The following is a 16,099-nucleotide window of genomic DNA, read 5'->3' on the forward strand; positions in this document are numbered from 1 at the left end:
CCCTCCTCCCCATAGAGTGAACCAAGCCAAGCTTTTCTGCTGGAAAGACAGATACCCACACAATTCATCTTGTGCAGAACTCTAGTTAAATAGGCAAGGATCGGATGCAGATCACTCTCAATGAAGGACCATTTTCAGCCCCTATGGTTTACAGGGGCATTACAGTCTATTAACCAATATGCATTCACCTTTTCTTTCTGTGTGTGTGGGTAACAACAATAGGAAAGAAGTTATGCTACAATATACTCAGATATTACACTCTCCTTGCTGAAGGAGGCTAAATACAAAATGCAACTGGAAGGCCAGATGTGCTCACAAGGCTGAGTATCAGACAGCAAGCAGGCTGCTAGCAATGATCCCTGGGCACCCAGCACCTTTACAGCTATGTCTCCCAACATGGCATCTATCCATTTTCAATTTTAGTCTACAGAAAAAGTACCAACCATTCTACAAAACCACAATAGTTTTACACAATATTTTTTTACTCTCTATATACTAAACTTTTGCTTAGAAAATTCATCTATAAATTACTCTCTGTACTTTTCTAGAAAAGTAAAAAATGAGCACCTTAAAGCAACTTAAAACAAGGAAGATGAGAATTATCAATGCCATGTGTCAGAACAAGTTCTTTCTAAGGTTATATCAATACCAGAAGATGTGAAACAGTTCCTTTAAAACTGCTTTTAGAAGAACAAGAAAAGTACTGAATCCAGGAGAGCTTGGCAGCTTTTCCTCCTTTTAACAGCTAAATCCCCTCCCTTTTCTTCAGGAGATGACTTCTTTATTGAAGGAAGGTATTTCAAAAATCTTAACTGTTCTCGCATATCTATGGTTATATTAACAAACTTGTAATCAGATACCAAGTACTTTATTAAAACAGAAAGACCCAGGCAGATAGCTCTTACTCAAACACAAAAAATGCAACAGAATTACTCTCTCACTTCTCTCAAACACGTCTCAACCTTTTTTCTTTATAGTAACCTCACAGTCTTTTAATGCCAACATCAAGGAATTAATTACTTCAACCTCTGTAGCACACAAGAGGCTACTCTCCTACCAGCAGCAGATGGCCACCCCCATGGCAGATATGTCTGGGGCAGTTTCACAGACCAAGTTCTCACTTTCCCAGTTGCAGAACTTTACATCACCCTATCCACAAACTTCAAAGCGCTCATCCCTGTTCAAATTCCTCCTGTTTGCTAGTGGGTTTGGAAATAAAGGATTTTCACTTAGAGCAATTCCCTTTGCTCCAGTACGTCACTAAGTAGCGCAGACGGATGGACAACACCAGAGCATGCAAATTAAATACCTCAGATTTACAAATGATGTCATAGCTTCCAAAGTCTCATCACCTTCCATATAAACTCTGAGCCCTTGCTGTCCTCTAGGCATTGATGGGAGAGGATATGTGTCCAGCAGTGGACCTGTCACACTACACAAGCAGCACCCTTGGACATAATATCAGCATTTGTCCACATGGATAGAGGAAAATGAACTTCAGAGACATTATCTTATGCTGAGGAAAGTAGAAGTGTGACACAAAGTTTTCCCAAACAAGAACTACAGAAAGGATGGGGATCTTCTGCTGTGATTGTTGCTTCCAGCTTTAAAGAAGGGTACCAAATGTGTAAGTGTTTGAGAGAAACTTATGGTGGACCAGCTGGGAAAAAAAAAAAAAAAAAAAGGAAGGAAAAAATCCTAAAAATATCTTTGAAAGAAAAAAAGAAAGTAAAAGTAGCCCATCAATGAGCTCAGTGACAGCATCCCCATGAGCAGGAAACATGCAAAGAGGAAGCTGTTCTGCTGCCACCAGAACAACTCAATCATATATTCCTTCCATATTCAGATTCTAAATATCTTTAATTTAAAAAAATGCAGAAACTAAGCCTTTTTGATAAACATTTTTTATGCTGAGGCTAGAAGGATAGAACCATGGCTGCTGTCTGAAAGCTATCAATCACTGCTGACCATTTCCCACTGCACCGACTGGCTGCTGTACCTCAAATGTCTCAGCAAGTTTTGTCAGCAGCAGTAACTCTGTGATTTGATGTTAAGAGCCATAGTTTCACTGAAACTCTAAAGGCAAAAGTAATATTGAAAATTGAAAGTGAAATTTGATATTGAAAATTGTTTTTCTTCTGTTTTCACAGATAATCCCAGAAAAAACAAGCCTAGAATACTTAATCATACTGCTCATGTGCAATGAAGCAATGCAGAAGGAGGACCACTGCTTCTCTTGCACAAAACAGTCTGTTGTTGTCAGTGCTTTCTTTCCACTGGTGGAAACAAACAAGAGTTCAGTGCCTCATTGAATGCAGTTTTACAATGAGACTAGTTAACAGCTGGCATTTTTGTTCACAAAATTTCTGAAGCTGAGGTCTAGCTGTAAATTAGCACTTAGCACTTGGGTGGTGTGCTGAACCATGGGAAAGACAAATGGTATCACAAAGGTGAAAACAGAAGCCAGTGGGTGGACAAGGACCTTACCCCATACCTTCAGACTGCAAATGCTTTCCTTTAGGAGTTGCCAAAGATATATCAGTTTTAGCTGAGGGGGCAAGAAATATAATCTGGAAGGTCCATGAAGAAAATAAGCAAAACATTTAGAAGCAAATTTTCCATGCAACCATGTGCTTTCTAGAGGACAAAAATGTTATTTTGTGAGCAGCCATTTTTTAAAAGCACTATTGTTGCCTCTTCTAAAGAAAGGACGGGTTCCCATCTTCTCTTCCAAAAAATTCAAAATTCTCAAATTTTGAGAGATCAGCAGGACTTGGCCATGTGCTGGCATTTCACTGTAAGCCTTCTTGTACATGCTGATTTTCAAAATTCTTGGTAACAATTTCTGACTTGGGTATTCAGCAAAGTTTACCAAGGCCTCTGTTTTAGGGCAAATGTCCCAAAAAACATGCCCATCTGCATTGTTTTGCAGAAGCCCAGGTTGATGATTCCTTACTCATGGATGGAGCACTGCTAAGTGGAGTCTGATATCAGAGCAAGATAGGTTACCAATTAATTTTTGATTTTGGTGTGGATTTTCAGTAAGTGAATATCACTCCTTAGTCAGCATTTTGTTATTTTACCTGGATCCAAGTGAAAAATCTTGGATTCTACTTTTCAAGATCAAGATGTGATTTCCAAATCCTATTATCAAATTAAAGGAAAATACAAATCAATTCTCAGGGCCTGTTGAGAAATATACCTACTTTTGCCATTGCAATTATTTTTTAGAAGCTTCTTGGTAAAGGTCAAAACCTATGCAAGCAAGAAGAATCAGTTTTTTGTTTATAATTTTTTTAAAATCAAAATGTGAAGTGTAAGTACTACTTAAGGCTTACTCCTTTCTGGCCATTCCTGGAAAAATGAAGAGATCTTTCATCTGCCCTTTAAATTTATTTTTTCCCTGAAAAGGTAATAAATTATACTGAAGTCAGGGGAAAGACTTTTGTTAAACAAGGCCTCATTTTCATCATACTTAAAAGAATGTATTTACTGGAGACATTTTTCCCTCTCAAGAATAAAATAAAATAAAACCACATTCCTGTCTTGGGAAATGATGGAGGGTCCTCAAAGTGCATTTTCAAAGGATTTTGAATGAAAATAAATAATTCTGATTCTTAGCTGAAGGGGGAAAGAAGGAGAAAACTTCTAAATGGACTCCCCAGGGCGAAGCACTGAATGCTGTAGGGATACCTGGAATACTTTAGAGAAAAGACATTCACCAGGGATGTATCAGCTTTAACTGAGAGTGTCAGTGAAGAAATAAAACAAAACATTTACAATGAGACTTTCTACACATCCAGCTGTACTCTGGGTTCGGTGAAAGTTGCCTGGATAGAAGGCATCAGTAACTTCTGCTTCATCAAGTGGAGCTTGCACGGGTTTGTTTTGGAAAAGAAAGCTACTTATGAAGTTTCTCACACAAACAAACTGACCTCACTCTAATTTCCAGATCCTGTGCTTCCTTATTATTTTTCCTTTCAGCATTCTCACCAGCCAGCCAGTAACAGGAAGAGTTTGGCCTGGGACTACTAGAAAAAATTCAAGAAGATCCACCAGAATTCATTTGCTGGACTATAAATGACAATAAAAATGATTAGTGACTGAGATTTTGAGACAGTGCACACACTTCTGTACTGCTTCTACCAGCAGCATGAAATATATCAAGCAATCAAGAAAAATCCTACAAAGGGTGTTAAATTTAAAACACACTACAATCCCTGTGTAATCACGTACATATTGTACATAGATCCTTGGCAAGTTTTCATGCCTCCACTATTTTAACTGGAAAAAGGAAACCTGATGCATTTTTAACAATTCTTTGTGAAAATTTCTCTTCCTGTTAGAAAACAGTGCTAGACCTGTCTAATATAGTGATCAAGCTGTATTTATCAAGAAAATAGAAAACAGATATTTAGATTTACAAACATAAAAATATTAGTACACTTGTTATGAATCACTGACTAAGAGTTAAAGTTCTTGTTATCAAATCACAATGATTTCACAATTAAACCTTCTAACAAATATGAATGAATACATTTTATTCCCCTTCATCTACTGGCAAATTGTAAGTACACTGTTACTTAAGTCAATACTAAAATGTCATTAAGATGCACAGGGGAAATAAAAAAATACAACAACAAAACCAAAAAGATAATACATAATTCACAGTAAGTGGAAATGGCAAGGCCTGGAAACCATGGATTCTCTAAACTGCATGTTTTTTCCCTCAAGGAGGCTTTTGAGCAGCAATCAGAACTATTCCTAAGGCCAGAAGGAGAAGAGGGGGAAGAGTGAAAAATCCAAGTCATCCAAAATCCAGTAGGATAGATAAGGTGTGCCAAAATAATAATTTTAATCAAGATTCTACTTTTTCATGCAAATATTTGATGATACAGCTTGAAAGCACTGCTGTCACACTGCATCTCTGAAAGCATGTTACAAACCTTTGCTCTCCATACTATGAAACAAGATTTTATCCTTTAAACTTATGAGCTCTCCATTTAGGCTACAGTCATCGGCAACAATTTCCCAGATTACTTGACTGTAATCAATTACTTGACTGTAAGGTTAAACTCACAGTATATGCACATTTAAAATATACTGATCTAAAAACACTGGGACTGCACATAACTGCAACCTTTATGCTAGAACAGAAATTCATTGATGCTTAGACTTGTGTTGTCTGCACCAACTACAGAGTTTATTGCCCTGTTTTTCTGTCAGGATTAAATCAATACACAAGTGACATTTCTGTGGTGCAGGGGTCAGGCAGGGTTGGTGACTCTGAACTGGCCCCCTGTGCAGACCACAGGGTAACACAGTATTTATGGCTTCACATTGCACCACTTCCAGACAAGAACCCGTGAAAAATGCTGCTCTCGTCTGAACTTCAGCATGATGTTACTGCCCAGCCCAACTCTCTATGAAAAATGTAATAATTACAAAGAAAAACACCTGACTGGATGCTGCTCTTCTCCCCACGAGGCCACTGCTACCTGGTGGAAGGACATCTCCAAGCTAAGACAACATCCTCAATTTCAGTTATCTCAGGGCTGCTGCAAAGCTCACCTCTCCCAACAGCAGCAGGACTCCTCAAGGAGGAGGTAAATAGGTGAAGTTGTCTTCTTACAGTCACTGGGCTCAGAGTTAAACCCTGGCTTCCCCAAAAGATCATCTTATAGGCTGCACTGTGCAAAGAGGGCTGATGCTTCCTATGGCCCACAGGAATAATGTTCTACAGGCGGGAGGGTCTGTCAAAGTTTGAGAGATGCCATAACCAAGCTCTGTCTAGATATGATCATCTTCATCTCAGTCCAGGACCACAGCCTTGGTAACTGATGAAATGTATTTCATATTGTTCAAGCCTTAAGGCCAACAAAGATAAGCCATTCCAGTTAATTACTTGACTGAGGCTGCATGAAGGATATGGAAACAAAGATATGCCTCTGTCAAGACACCATGTGCTCTCAGTCAGGTTGTAGCATTATTTCATAGTCTTTATATTTTACTGATAATCAAGTGCTTTTAGTGCATGAGAAGGAAAAGGAAGTGAAAATGCAGACTGGCTGTCAAAACAACCATTCAGAAAAGTAAAGTTATCAATAATGTACTTTATTTTCTTCAATGGTGTAGCTACAGTATATGTGAACACTCATGTGAATTAACAGGTTTGGTTTTTTTTTGTTGTTTTCCACTCCCATTTGGTACCTAGATGTGAAAGAAAAGCTAGAAAAGTTCAAAAATAAGTCTCATGCAATTCATAACTGATGCAGAGAGGGCAGGAAAAAAGCTGTTGCTGAGCAGTTCTACCCTTCCAGATGTTTAAACTGAACTACCAGATGTTTTTCTTACATTTATTTCTTCATTATAATAAGTAAAGGACTGTCTTCAAACACTGTGAGACTCCTTTAAATCAAAATTTATACAAACTCAGAGTTTATACAAAAAGAACCTTCAGCTTTTTTATCTGTGCCCACATTAATGTCCCAATATTACAGAGTAAACCACATTTCTGCAAACAAAGGGGATGATTCTACGGGCAGGAAGGTCCTAAGTGTCTTTTTACTTCCCAGGAACATAAAGGGTAAACAATTCTGATTTCATTGTTTGGTCTCCCTACATCCTGGGGGCTAGCTGTGGTTCTTGGCTCAACAGGCATGCCTAATTTTGGCCAAACAACATTGAGAGCTCACCCAACATAGAAAGTTAATCATCAGGATTAGTAAAATACAAATAAGGATTGTTGGTATCGTGCTTATTTGAAATTCAGTTATAAACCCTCAGTATCACAATCTCACAGTCTAAATTCTAAATAGAGACAAATGCCCAAAGATGCATATGGAGGTATATGGCAGAGTTATCCACACTGTAAAAATGAGAGGTGACAAATTAGGATGGATATTTAATCAGCATTTCGGGAGGAGAAATAAAGACTAACTTTTCAACAGCAACATTCTAAGCCAGTACTTCTCTAGAAATGCAGGTATGCACCTGAAAATTTCAGAAAGACCCTAGCCTTTCATGACTGATTCAAAGCCAAGGAAATCCAGACCAGAGCTAGTTTATCTAGGCCTGGGCTCTGAAATCCTTAAGTTGGTGCTTTCACTATTTCTTAAAACAATAGTTAGATATTGTCATCCATTTTTGGGCCAAACTGGCCCTGACAAATGCTTTCAGAGTCTAACTATGATCCCCAGCAGAAAAACAGTTTAGCTTTGTCTTTAAATGTAACATGAGAAAAAGTGGAGAACAGAAGAGAGGATGCCAAGTTTCAGCTGATGTATCTGCTCAGTTTCTGCCAGTTCCCTGATTGCTCATTTAAAGGGAACACATGGTGGTGGTGAAAGGCAAAGTGTCACTGAGCTGCAAGCCAAACCAGACATGATTTTATGGCTGTGTGCAGTACACAGATCAGTTCTTCCTTAGTTCCAATGCAAAGGAAAGGCATGGTTTAGAGAAAGAGCTTTATGTTCCTTGTTACTTTTGAAAGATTTCAAAAGCAGCCTTGTTAAAAGAAAAAAGAGCTCAGCTATGAAATCACTTCCTTCTGTTTAAACTATTTCACTCAAGGAAAAAAACAAGAGGGCATGAAAAAAAAAAAAAAATCTGTTCTCTGCTTTTGACTTGTTGCTAGGACTCAGCATCCCACCCGCTCTGTGGGATGACGCAGTGTGCCAGATCCCGACCGCTCCAGTCAGTGCGTCAAGCGGCCATAGCCCTCCCCACACAATCACCCTCTTGTCAGAGGCAGCTGGCACCCTCCCTGCACATGCTGACAGCATCACTGCCTGGAGGACTGCACCCCTTTGGGGCAGCTCTTCTCCTGTTGGAGCAAGGCAGCAAGGCATGAAGAGGGCAGGCCGTGTTAGGCAGCTAACAAACAAGAAGCTCTTGTGTTATTCCCTCCCCCTCCTGCCTCCCAAACGCAGTGAGAATGCAGGCAGGGGAAAAGATGCTCTTCTGCTTGCAGCAGCAGCAGCAGCATGGCTTTGCCTGGGAGTAAGCCAGCAGGACAAGTCCAGGACACCCGTTTATGGAAGTTTAAAAGTCAAATGAACAGTTCACTGCTGCCCAATTCACAATGGGGTTACTTATGGCTGAGCAGCATTTTAACAAAGATTCTAAAATGAGTAATGGTTTGCCTCCCTCTGCCAATGCTCACAGGGTTACCCAGAGCCCCAGTTCTGTTTTCCTTTCAATCCCAGGGTACCCTCCCTCTCCTCCAGAATGAATTGTCTTCTCCTGTGTAAAGCAGGCTGACACAAACCAGCTCCTTTCCCCACTCAACTGTGGGGAAGGAGAGGAGGGAGGAGCATCTTCAGAATAAACTACTCTCCTTCCCAGCTTCACTTCCTGCAAAAAGTTGGTTTCTGCCTCAAACCTCATTGCTCAATGTATTGAGCAATATATTATTACTCTGATCTGCACCGTTAAGAAAGGCAGGGATTCTTTTCCTGCATGTTTTTGAGGTTCACTGATGTAGAAAAAGCCAGATAACATGAGATAAATGTTCAGCAAATTGCTCCATGCAGACTAACACACTCACCTTTTCTGCCCTTCCCAAAGCTCCAGTAGATAAACATGAAGCACTACCTTTTCAAGAAGGCACTCAGGATGTATGACCCTTGAAATTAAATCTTCTGCTTAAGAAAACTTTAAGCCAGACTTACAAGTAGACTGTAAACACTGATAGAGCATCGCCAGACCTGCCTGATCAACATGCTGACCACACTATTTGCTTGAGAGATACCTGCTGATATCTGTGATATCTGTTGCCCAGAAGTCCTTTGAAGTGAAGCTTAGCTTTTCTTCTTTAGAACCACAAAACAATCCTCCCCATGAAGTGCAAATTCAGCAATATGGGATGATACTCCCAGCTGATGGCAACTAATGAAAATTTCTCATGGTGTACATAGCAGTCTGGTAACACCTTGATGCACAAATATTTAACTCCCTCAAAGTCTCTGTGGTTACCCCAAAGCCTAACTCTTGTCTTCAGTCTATTCTTTATTTATTTCTTTCTTAAATTAAAAGAATTTACACAGCAAACCCACAGCTGTTTCCCAACCATCTTTATTTTGCAACTGTGCCTCCCAGGTGGTAAGGAGGTGAAAGCACTGCTGCTTCTTTACACTACAGGCCTATGATTGACCTCCTCTAGCTTTCCTCTAGAAACCACATTGCTTAGGGAAAAAGCCAAACTGAACCAAACCCCAAACTCTTTGCAAAATAATACCAAGGTGGGAGCTGCAAAAATGATAAAGAGTGTCTACAAGCACTTTTGTTTCCTTTGAACAGATTCAATAAAATAGTAAGTTACTTAATAAAATAATAAGTTATTTAATAAAATAATAAGTCTAGTACCATTCATGCTTGGGATTAGCTGACATTTGCAGTTTATTCAGCGACTGCTTATTGCTACAACTCCACATTGCATTGATAGAAATGCCTTCTATTTTCCATCCACCTTTTTTAGTAGGTGTTTTTGGGGTCTTTTGCCTTCTTTTTTTTTTTTTAAGTCTGAGCTAGTCTTTCACCTCATAGGAAATACTGTATGAACAATAATGTCTTCAGGAAGGAAAACAAAGAGCTATTTCCTAAAAGAGGACTGCAAACCCCAAATTTTCTTGGTATTCTTAAGCTCATCTTTCATTCTGCCATAAGAATAATGGAGATGGGAAAGGACAGATTTTTGAACCAACTGGAGGTCAGGAGAGGTTTCACCAACCACTACAGTCTCCCTTGGAAAACTCATATAAGTTCCTTCCTTGAAGAGAAGAGCAGGACATGAAGGAATACATCTTATCAATGGTTTAGCAGGTTAGTAAACTGCACAATTCATATTATGGTTAGAAAGCAAATTACTAGGTCAGAGTACAACATGTAAATTCTTAAACTAAAAAGTGAGTTGACACAGTGACTCACACCCAATCTCTGTCACCCTTCTGCTACGTTTGTGATAGAAAGATCAAGCATAAACCTATGAGAACCATAATGTCAAGGAGAGAAATGGGGTTAAGTTTTGGGCTTTGTGGACTGCATAACAATTGCATTTATGAACTGTTAGGTCAACCATCTGATGCAACAGGCTACTGGGATAGCTGGAGACACATGTACTGTACTGGGAGACCTAATAGGTGAGAACACATATTGGGACAAGGAGACAACCTGCACCATCACTATCATCTGCAGGAACAAAGAACAGAACAAACAGCAAAGAAGATCAATAGGAAATGGTACTCAGCCTTTAGGCTGTGCTTCTGCATAAGGAAACTGGGAGCCCCAGACAAAACCCTAGTAAAACTATACACAAAATTACAATAACCTCCTGAATCCAAAATGTGTTATGGTATTTCCCTCATGCCAAACACTGAAGCCTACGCACCTCCTGAGCAGTGTGCTGAACACCAGTATCTCACATGCTACCTTCCTGTATTAGCAAATGCACCAAACACTATAGGACTGGGTACATGCAGTCCTGCTTAACACACAATCTTTTTGTGAATAGCCTGTAGCTCCTGAGGTGCTCCATATACTGGAATTTCACATGAATACACACAACACCTTTTTTGGTGGCAAAAAGGAGACAACAGATATTTCAGTGGAATACCAAGCCTTCCCTGTACTATTTTAAGTTGGAAGCCATTTGGCATCTTCAAAGGCAAAAGGACAAACATTATGTAATAGGTTGCTACAAAAGATTTTAAACATGTGCTGCTGCAAAAAACCACCACATTACATTTTCACTGGTTTCATGTTACAGGGCTGAGTGACCATGTCACATCAACTTCCATAAATAAGCTTGATAGTCCCAGTGGTCACAGTAGTGAACTCCGGGTGTCCTTATTGTCTGCACCTCTTCCAGTGTCTTCCAAATTCTGCTGACCCCCAGGAGCTGAGCATGCATTACTGAAATCACCTGTTAAGAAACAGAGCAGGGAGAACAGGGTGGGCAAAGTAGGCACTTACCAAGCACAATGACCACAGTCTTCAGGAGGCTCATCATGGTGTCCCGATTCCTGCGGGGTCCAGAACTGTGCCTGGACATTCTCATAGTCCTTTGGCGAACGTACCCAAAGATGTGAGCATATAGGACCACCATGACCACAAAAGTGACCAGGTTGAAAATAGCCCAGAAGACCAGGTAGGAGTCACTATAGAGCGGTGCCATGTTGGAGCAGTGGGTGATATCACAAATGCAGTTCCATCCGACACTCGGGATGGCCCCCATGACGATGGCCATAGTCCAGATAACAACAATGACAACGACCACCCGGCGGTTGCTCATCCGAGTGTGCAGCTGCATTCGGAAAACCGTAATGTGCCGCTCAATGGCAATGGCCAACAAGTTGGCTACAGAGGCTGTCAGACTGGTATCAATGAGACCCTGACGGAGAAGCCAGGTGCTTACAGTCAGTCTTCTAGTGTTGGGTCCTGTGTTGAACATTAAGTAAAAGTAGGCCAGCCCTGCAAAAAAGTCCGCAGCAGCTAAGTTGGCCATTAAGTAATAAATAGGAAAGTGGAAGCGGCGATTGACATAAATAGCCACCATAACCAAGAGGTTGGCCAGCATTATGAAGATGCAGACGGTAATCCCCAGTCCCATTACAAGCTTGCTGACAGTGTTCCATTCAGTGGCTAGATATTTTCCACTTCGGTTATAAAAGAAGGCAATGGTTTCATTGTAGTAGCACTGTGGTTCACTCATGGCTGTGGACTGAAAGAAGAGAGAAAAAAAAGAGAGAAAAAAAAATCCAGAATGACATCAGAACTGAAAACATGATTGCCTTCATGGCTAAGACATACACAAAGAGCTGGGAGGGGGACAGGAAAGGAACATGCCTCAGAACAAATAAATTGTTGCAGACTACATGGTATTCCACAACTCACGAACAATTGCTCTGAGGAATCTAGTAACAGCAACCAGATTAGAAACAACCAGAAATGGTTCCATCTGCTCTGGGAGCCAGCATGATTTCTGATGTAGTTGTAAATTGCATAGAAAAAGAGCTTCTGGCCAAGCAGTTCTGCTGAGAGATTCAGTTAAAGGCATGCAATTCATAATTAAGAAAAATTAACTCTGCTAAACACCTTATTTATGTTATCAGTGCACAGAACTGTTGTTTGAATGTAGTGGAAGAATAGTTCTTCAAAGAGGAGGAAATGTGCATTATGTTCCCAAGTAGGTTTTAACTCATTCCATTTTCCATCATGGGTATTCCTTCTTGTCCCATCTTAAAATGTGGGAAGAGCACCCTAAATAACAATTGTCAGTATGTTCTGAGACCGTGAATTACAAGGGATAATGTATGTCCGTAAAAAGTGCTTTTATGAACAATAAAGGAAGCATGACATAGCATTTCTATGAGCACCAGCCACGTTTCTAGAAATGGTTTGAAATACACAATGCTTTTAAATATAACCCACCAGAACTGACTTATTCCAATTTGAAATAGGAGTACGCCAAGAAATAAGAAAAGTAATATTTGGCTTAACTAGTGTTAAAAGCATTCACCCTTATTTCCTGCAATAACTATTGTTGTGGCTATGTCAGAGAACACATGATTAATTTTTTTTGCAGAGTACTCTGCTGAGAACGGCAAGGGGGACAACAAACCAGCCCATATTCCACACTGGAATGTGGAAGTTTTGGATAAAACTGTTGGCTTATAAGAAAATGTCTAATGAGTTTCCTTTTCCAGTTGCATTTAATTTCTCAAGGTGCAATTCCCAAAAGGCAAACCTTAGGAAAAGAAACCCCTCTGAATAAAATCTGGTTTCTTGTTTAGCATGGGTAAACAGCAAATATGTAAAAATAATAATTTTAAAAAAATCAAACCAAGAAACACATGTCAAAAAAGTCTTTTTCTATATACGATCTGCCTTTGCCTCTCTGCTTTTATTGCTCTGGAACTCTATGGACTAAACTTGAATTTTTACAAAAACAGGACCAGTTTTAGTAATGCAGGTAAGAAGCCAAATCAAGGAACAGATCGACAACACTAAAAGACGGCAATTTCTTCCCATTAAAACATACAAAGTTAACCATAGGTTTTGGACAGCTCCAGTTACTCTGCAGGAAGTCTTACAGCCAACCTAACCTTCTTGTTGAAAACAAAAACATACAGAACTGGGAAACAGAATTCATAGCTTGACTGAAGTGAAAATAGTATCTGATAAAGATCTCCTTAGAATTACCCAAAACTGTTTCTATTTCTTTTCATTTCTACATTTGTCAATGCAATTAAGCCAATTCCAATAAAGCAATATACAAAACTTTCCACCTATATCCCAAATGGACTACATGACGTTTAAATTTATGTTAAAGAAAAAAGGTCTTTTAAGAAAGATTTTACCTCCAGCCTAAACATTGACCAGAAACATTTGCAGTCCCAGGATAATAAAAAGTTAGAGTAAATAGTATTTCTCAGCACAGTGAGTATAATACCTTTATTGCTCCTCTAGGATACATCAACCCTTGGGTTTGAAGCCTTTTAGCCTTAATTATTTAAGAAATTTTGAAAGTTCTCATGTAGGATCTGTTGCATATAAAAAAAAAAATATTATAAGGGACGTTTAACAAAAGGAGACCTAGCTACAAGACATCTGGCTTTAATTCTTTGGTTAAAGACCTTGTAGTAATAACAGGTCAAGTATAAGAACCCTTGAGGGAGAGAGGAAGTAATATGAATGAATTAGTGGCCCTTATAAAAGCTTGCCAACATCTGCATTAATTATGTAATGCACAGGATTTTTAGTCTCTGTAGGGATATCTGGATGCAGGATCTAGTGGACACTTGTGATCTTGAATAAATTCTCTTTGCATGTGTATTTGTCACTCTGTTTTTTTCTTTCATATGTCTGCTGCCCATATGTAATGATTCCTGCTTCACTGTTGCTCCTATGGAAAGAGGCGTGCTACACCTGGAAAAACATGAATTTTTAATTCAGAAATTTAAAATGTGGCCAGTATTATGCTTTTTATTTTCTTTTTCCTTCTTTTTTTCTTTGTAGTTTTGTTTTGCACATGGGCTTAAAATGTGAATTATTCCCTGATTGTGCAATGTTCTCCCCTACCTTTTATTTTGAAATCTGAAACAAAGTATGACAAAAAATATGACTTAATCATGAAATGCCAAGCCAAGGTGGAATGAACATGGACACATAAGGGTATGTAAAATGCTACAGAGCCAGACTTGTTCAATTTAAAACTATGACAGCACTTGAGCAATCTCAGAGAAGTTAGCATGAGGCTCACTTGCTGCTTCTCTCATTTTGAAGACAGAAAAACAAAATGCTGTGTTCATGTAAGGGATTTTGGAGAAGCTTTGTTTTTAAGGCATTCTAATCTAAAATCTAGGATCTCCTGTAAAAGTAATCTTTTTGTGCCCTGCACCCCCCACCCCCCCAAGGGGAAGAAGAGAAGAAGATGAGACAGTTTGCTGGCAAAAATTCCAGCAGGGGACTTCCAGATTATCAGCTTTCTTGGATGCCACTGTATATCTTAAAGGAAGGTTTTGACCTCTCAGGTCACAAACATAAAAATCCCAAGGCATCACATTTAGCTGTGATACTGACTGGAAAGGCTCAAGCAGGAGAGAAATGCACTATATCCCTCAGTACTCAAAGTGTTAACATACCACAAAGGCATATCCAAGCAGGCAGACCCCATCTCCTCTCCTGCCCCTGCAGGAAAAGGGGCAGGGAAGTTTATATTTTAATTTCCTGAAGTTTCACTCAGTGTGTTTCACTGCCTGTGTAAGCCAGATGTGTGGTGCCCGGAGATTTACCTCATCCATTCAGTATATCTCAACAGAAGTTTAAAACAAACTGAGCTGCAAATTGTCCATGTTAACTAAACCTCTAGGATGAATCTGTGTGGAAGAAGTAAACATTGAGTTATAAACCAACAAGACAGATAAAGAAAAATAGAGTAAAAGCAGGCTAAAAGCAAAGTCTCCTCTCGCTGTATGAAAATGACCCAAGACACATTTGTCCCAAATCGAAGAAGAAGAAAATGTACTTTTTTTTTTGGAAAATGGAATTCAATCTCTTAATATCATGAGACATAGTTATAACCACAGCACAGTGCACACAAACCAGGGAATTTGGCACCAGGACTTAATAAGTAAAAGTCACTCTTCTTCAGCAATGAGTCATTCAATTCACCTTGGCACTGGCCTTTTCAGGCATTATTTGCCTGGTTGTCTTCTCTCCTCTGGTTATATGGTATCACACCACAGGGGTGCCAGTGGGAACACTGGGAAGAAGAGCCCATGTCAGCTTTCCCATGTTTGGTGCCTGATTCATCTTGCTTCTGTGCCACCTCTGCATCACACCCCAAAGAGCAGGATGAGGATTTGGATCCACAATAGCCTGACCACTGGATGTCCTTGGGAGAGCAGCCCATTACTACCTGTGCCTCCTGGGGCGGAGACAGCAGTGGAGAACACACAGCCTGCCTGGAGCAGAAGGGGAGAGGGATCTCTGCATCCTGCCAGCTCCATGGTGAGTGACAGCTCACCTAGTGAGGGCTGCTCACCTGGTAAGGTGTATGGAGAGATGCTTGGGGTGGAAAACAAACATCAAAAAGTTTTCAAATACCATTGACTGATCCTGCCTAAAAAAAGCATTAATTAGCATGAGGTGCCGGAGGGGAAGATGATCAGTTTACAAACCCCTCTGCAATCTCAGAGGTTGAGAGTTCCTTGATCCACAAAACAAAAAAAGGCAGGTTACTGTCTCCCCACCCCCAGTACCCATGGGTGCACCTATTTCTTGTTGAGAGAAGCAGAGTGGAACATTCTTAGAATACTAAGGTATGACTTTTACAGCACTTTTCAAACTTGTAAGCCACAAATAAAGAATCCATATCCAGGAAATCTCTTAAAAATATCTTAACCCTAGACCCTCCAAACACACTCTGCTCCTCTCTTTCTTGTCTTTTGCTGAATTCTGAACCCAGAACACAGAGGAGATGAAAAACAATTTTTCTAATATTGTTGTGGTAAACTAAGACTAAAAAACCATAACAACTCTCTTATATCTTTACTTTTTGTGAAGCAGTGAATGGAAATCAGTATCCCTGCTTTCAGCT

At 39.8% G+C, this 16,099-nt stretch overlaps 1 protein-coding gene across 2 annotated transcripts in view; it reads right to left on the reverse strand.

Moving 5' to 3' along the window:
• LPAR1 (lysophosphatidic acid receptor 1) overlaps nucleotides 1-16,099 on the reverse strand; it is a 72,878-nt gene that overhangs the window by 25,000 nt on the left and 31,779 nt on the right. For both annotated transcript variants that reach the window (XM_071424479.1, XM_071424480.1), the window contains exon 3: nucleotides 10,972-11,719. In XM_071424479.1, coding sequence (XP_071280580.1) covers nucleotides 10,972-11,719 — 748 coding nt within the window. The remainder of the gene's footprint in view (nucleotides 1-10,971; nucleotides 11,720-16,099) is intronic.

The sequence above is a fragment of the Agelaius tricolor genome, unplaced genomic scaffold (genome assembly GCF_023055355.1).
Source record: "Agelaius tricolor isolate 1412-34295 unplaced genomic scaffold, bAgeTri1.0.p SCAF_4, whole genome shotgun sequence".
Taxonomy (NCBI): Eukaryota; Metazoa; Chordata; class Aves; order Passeriformes; family Icteridae; genus Agelaius; species Agelaius tricolor.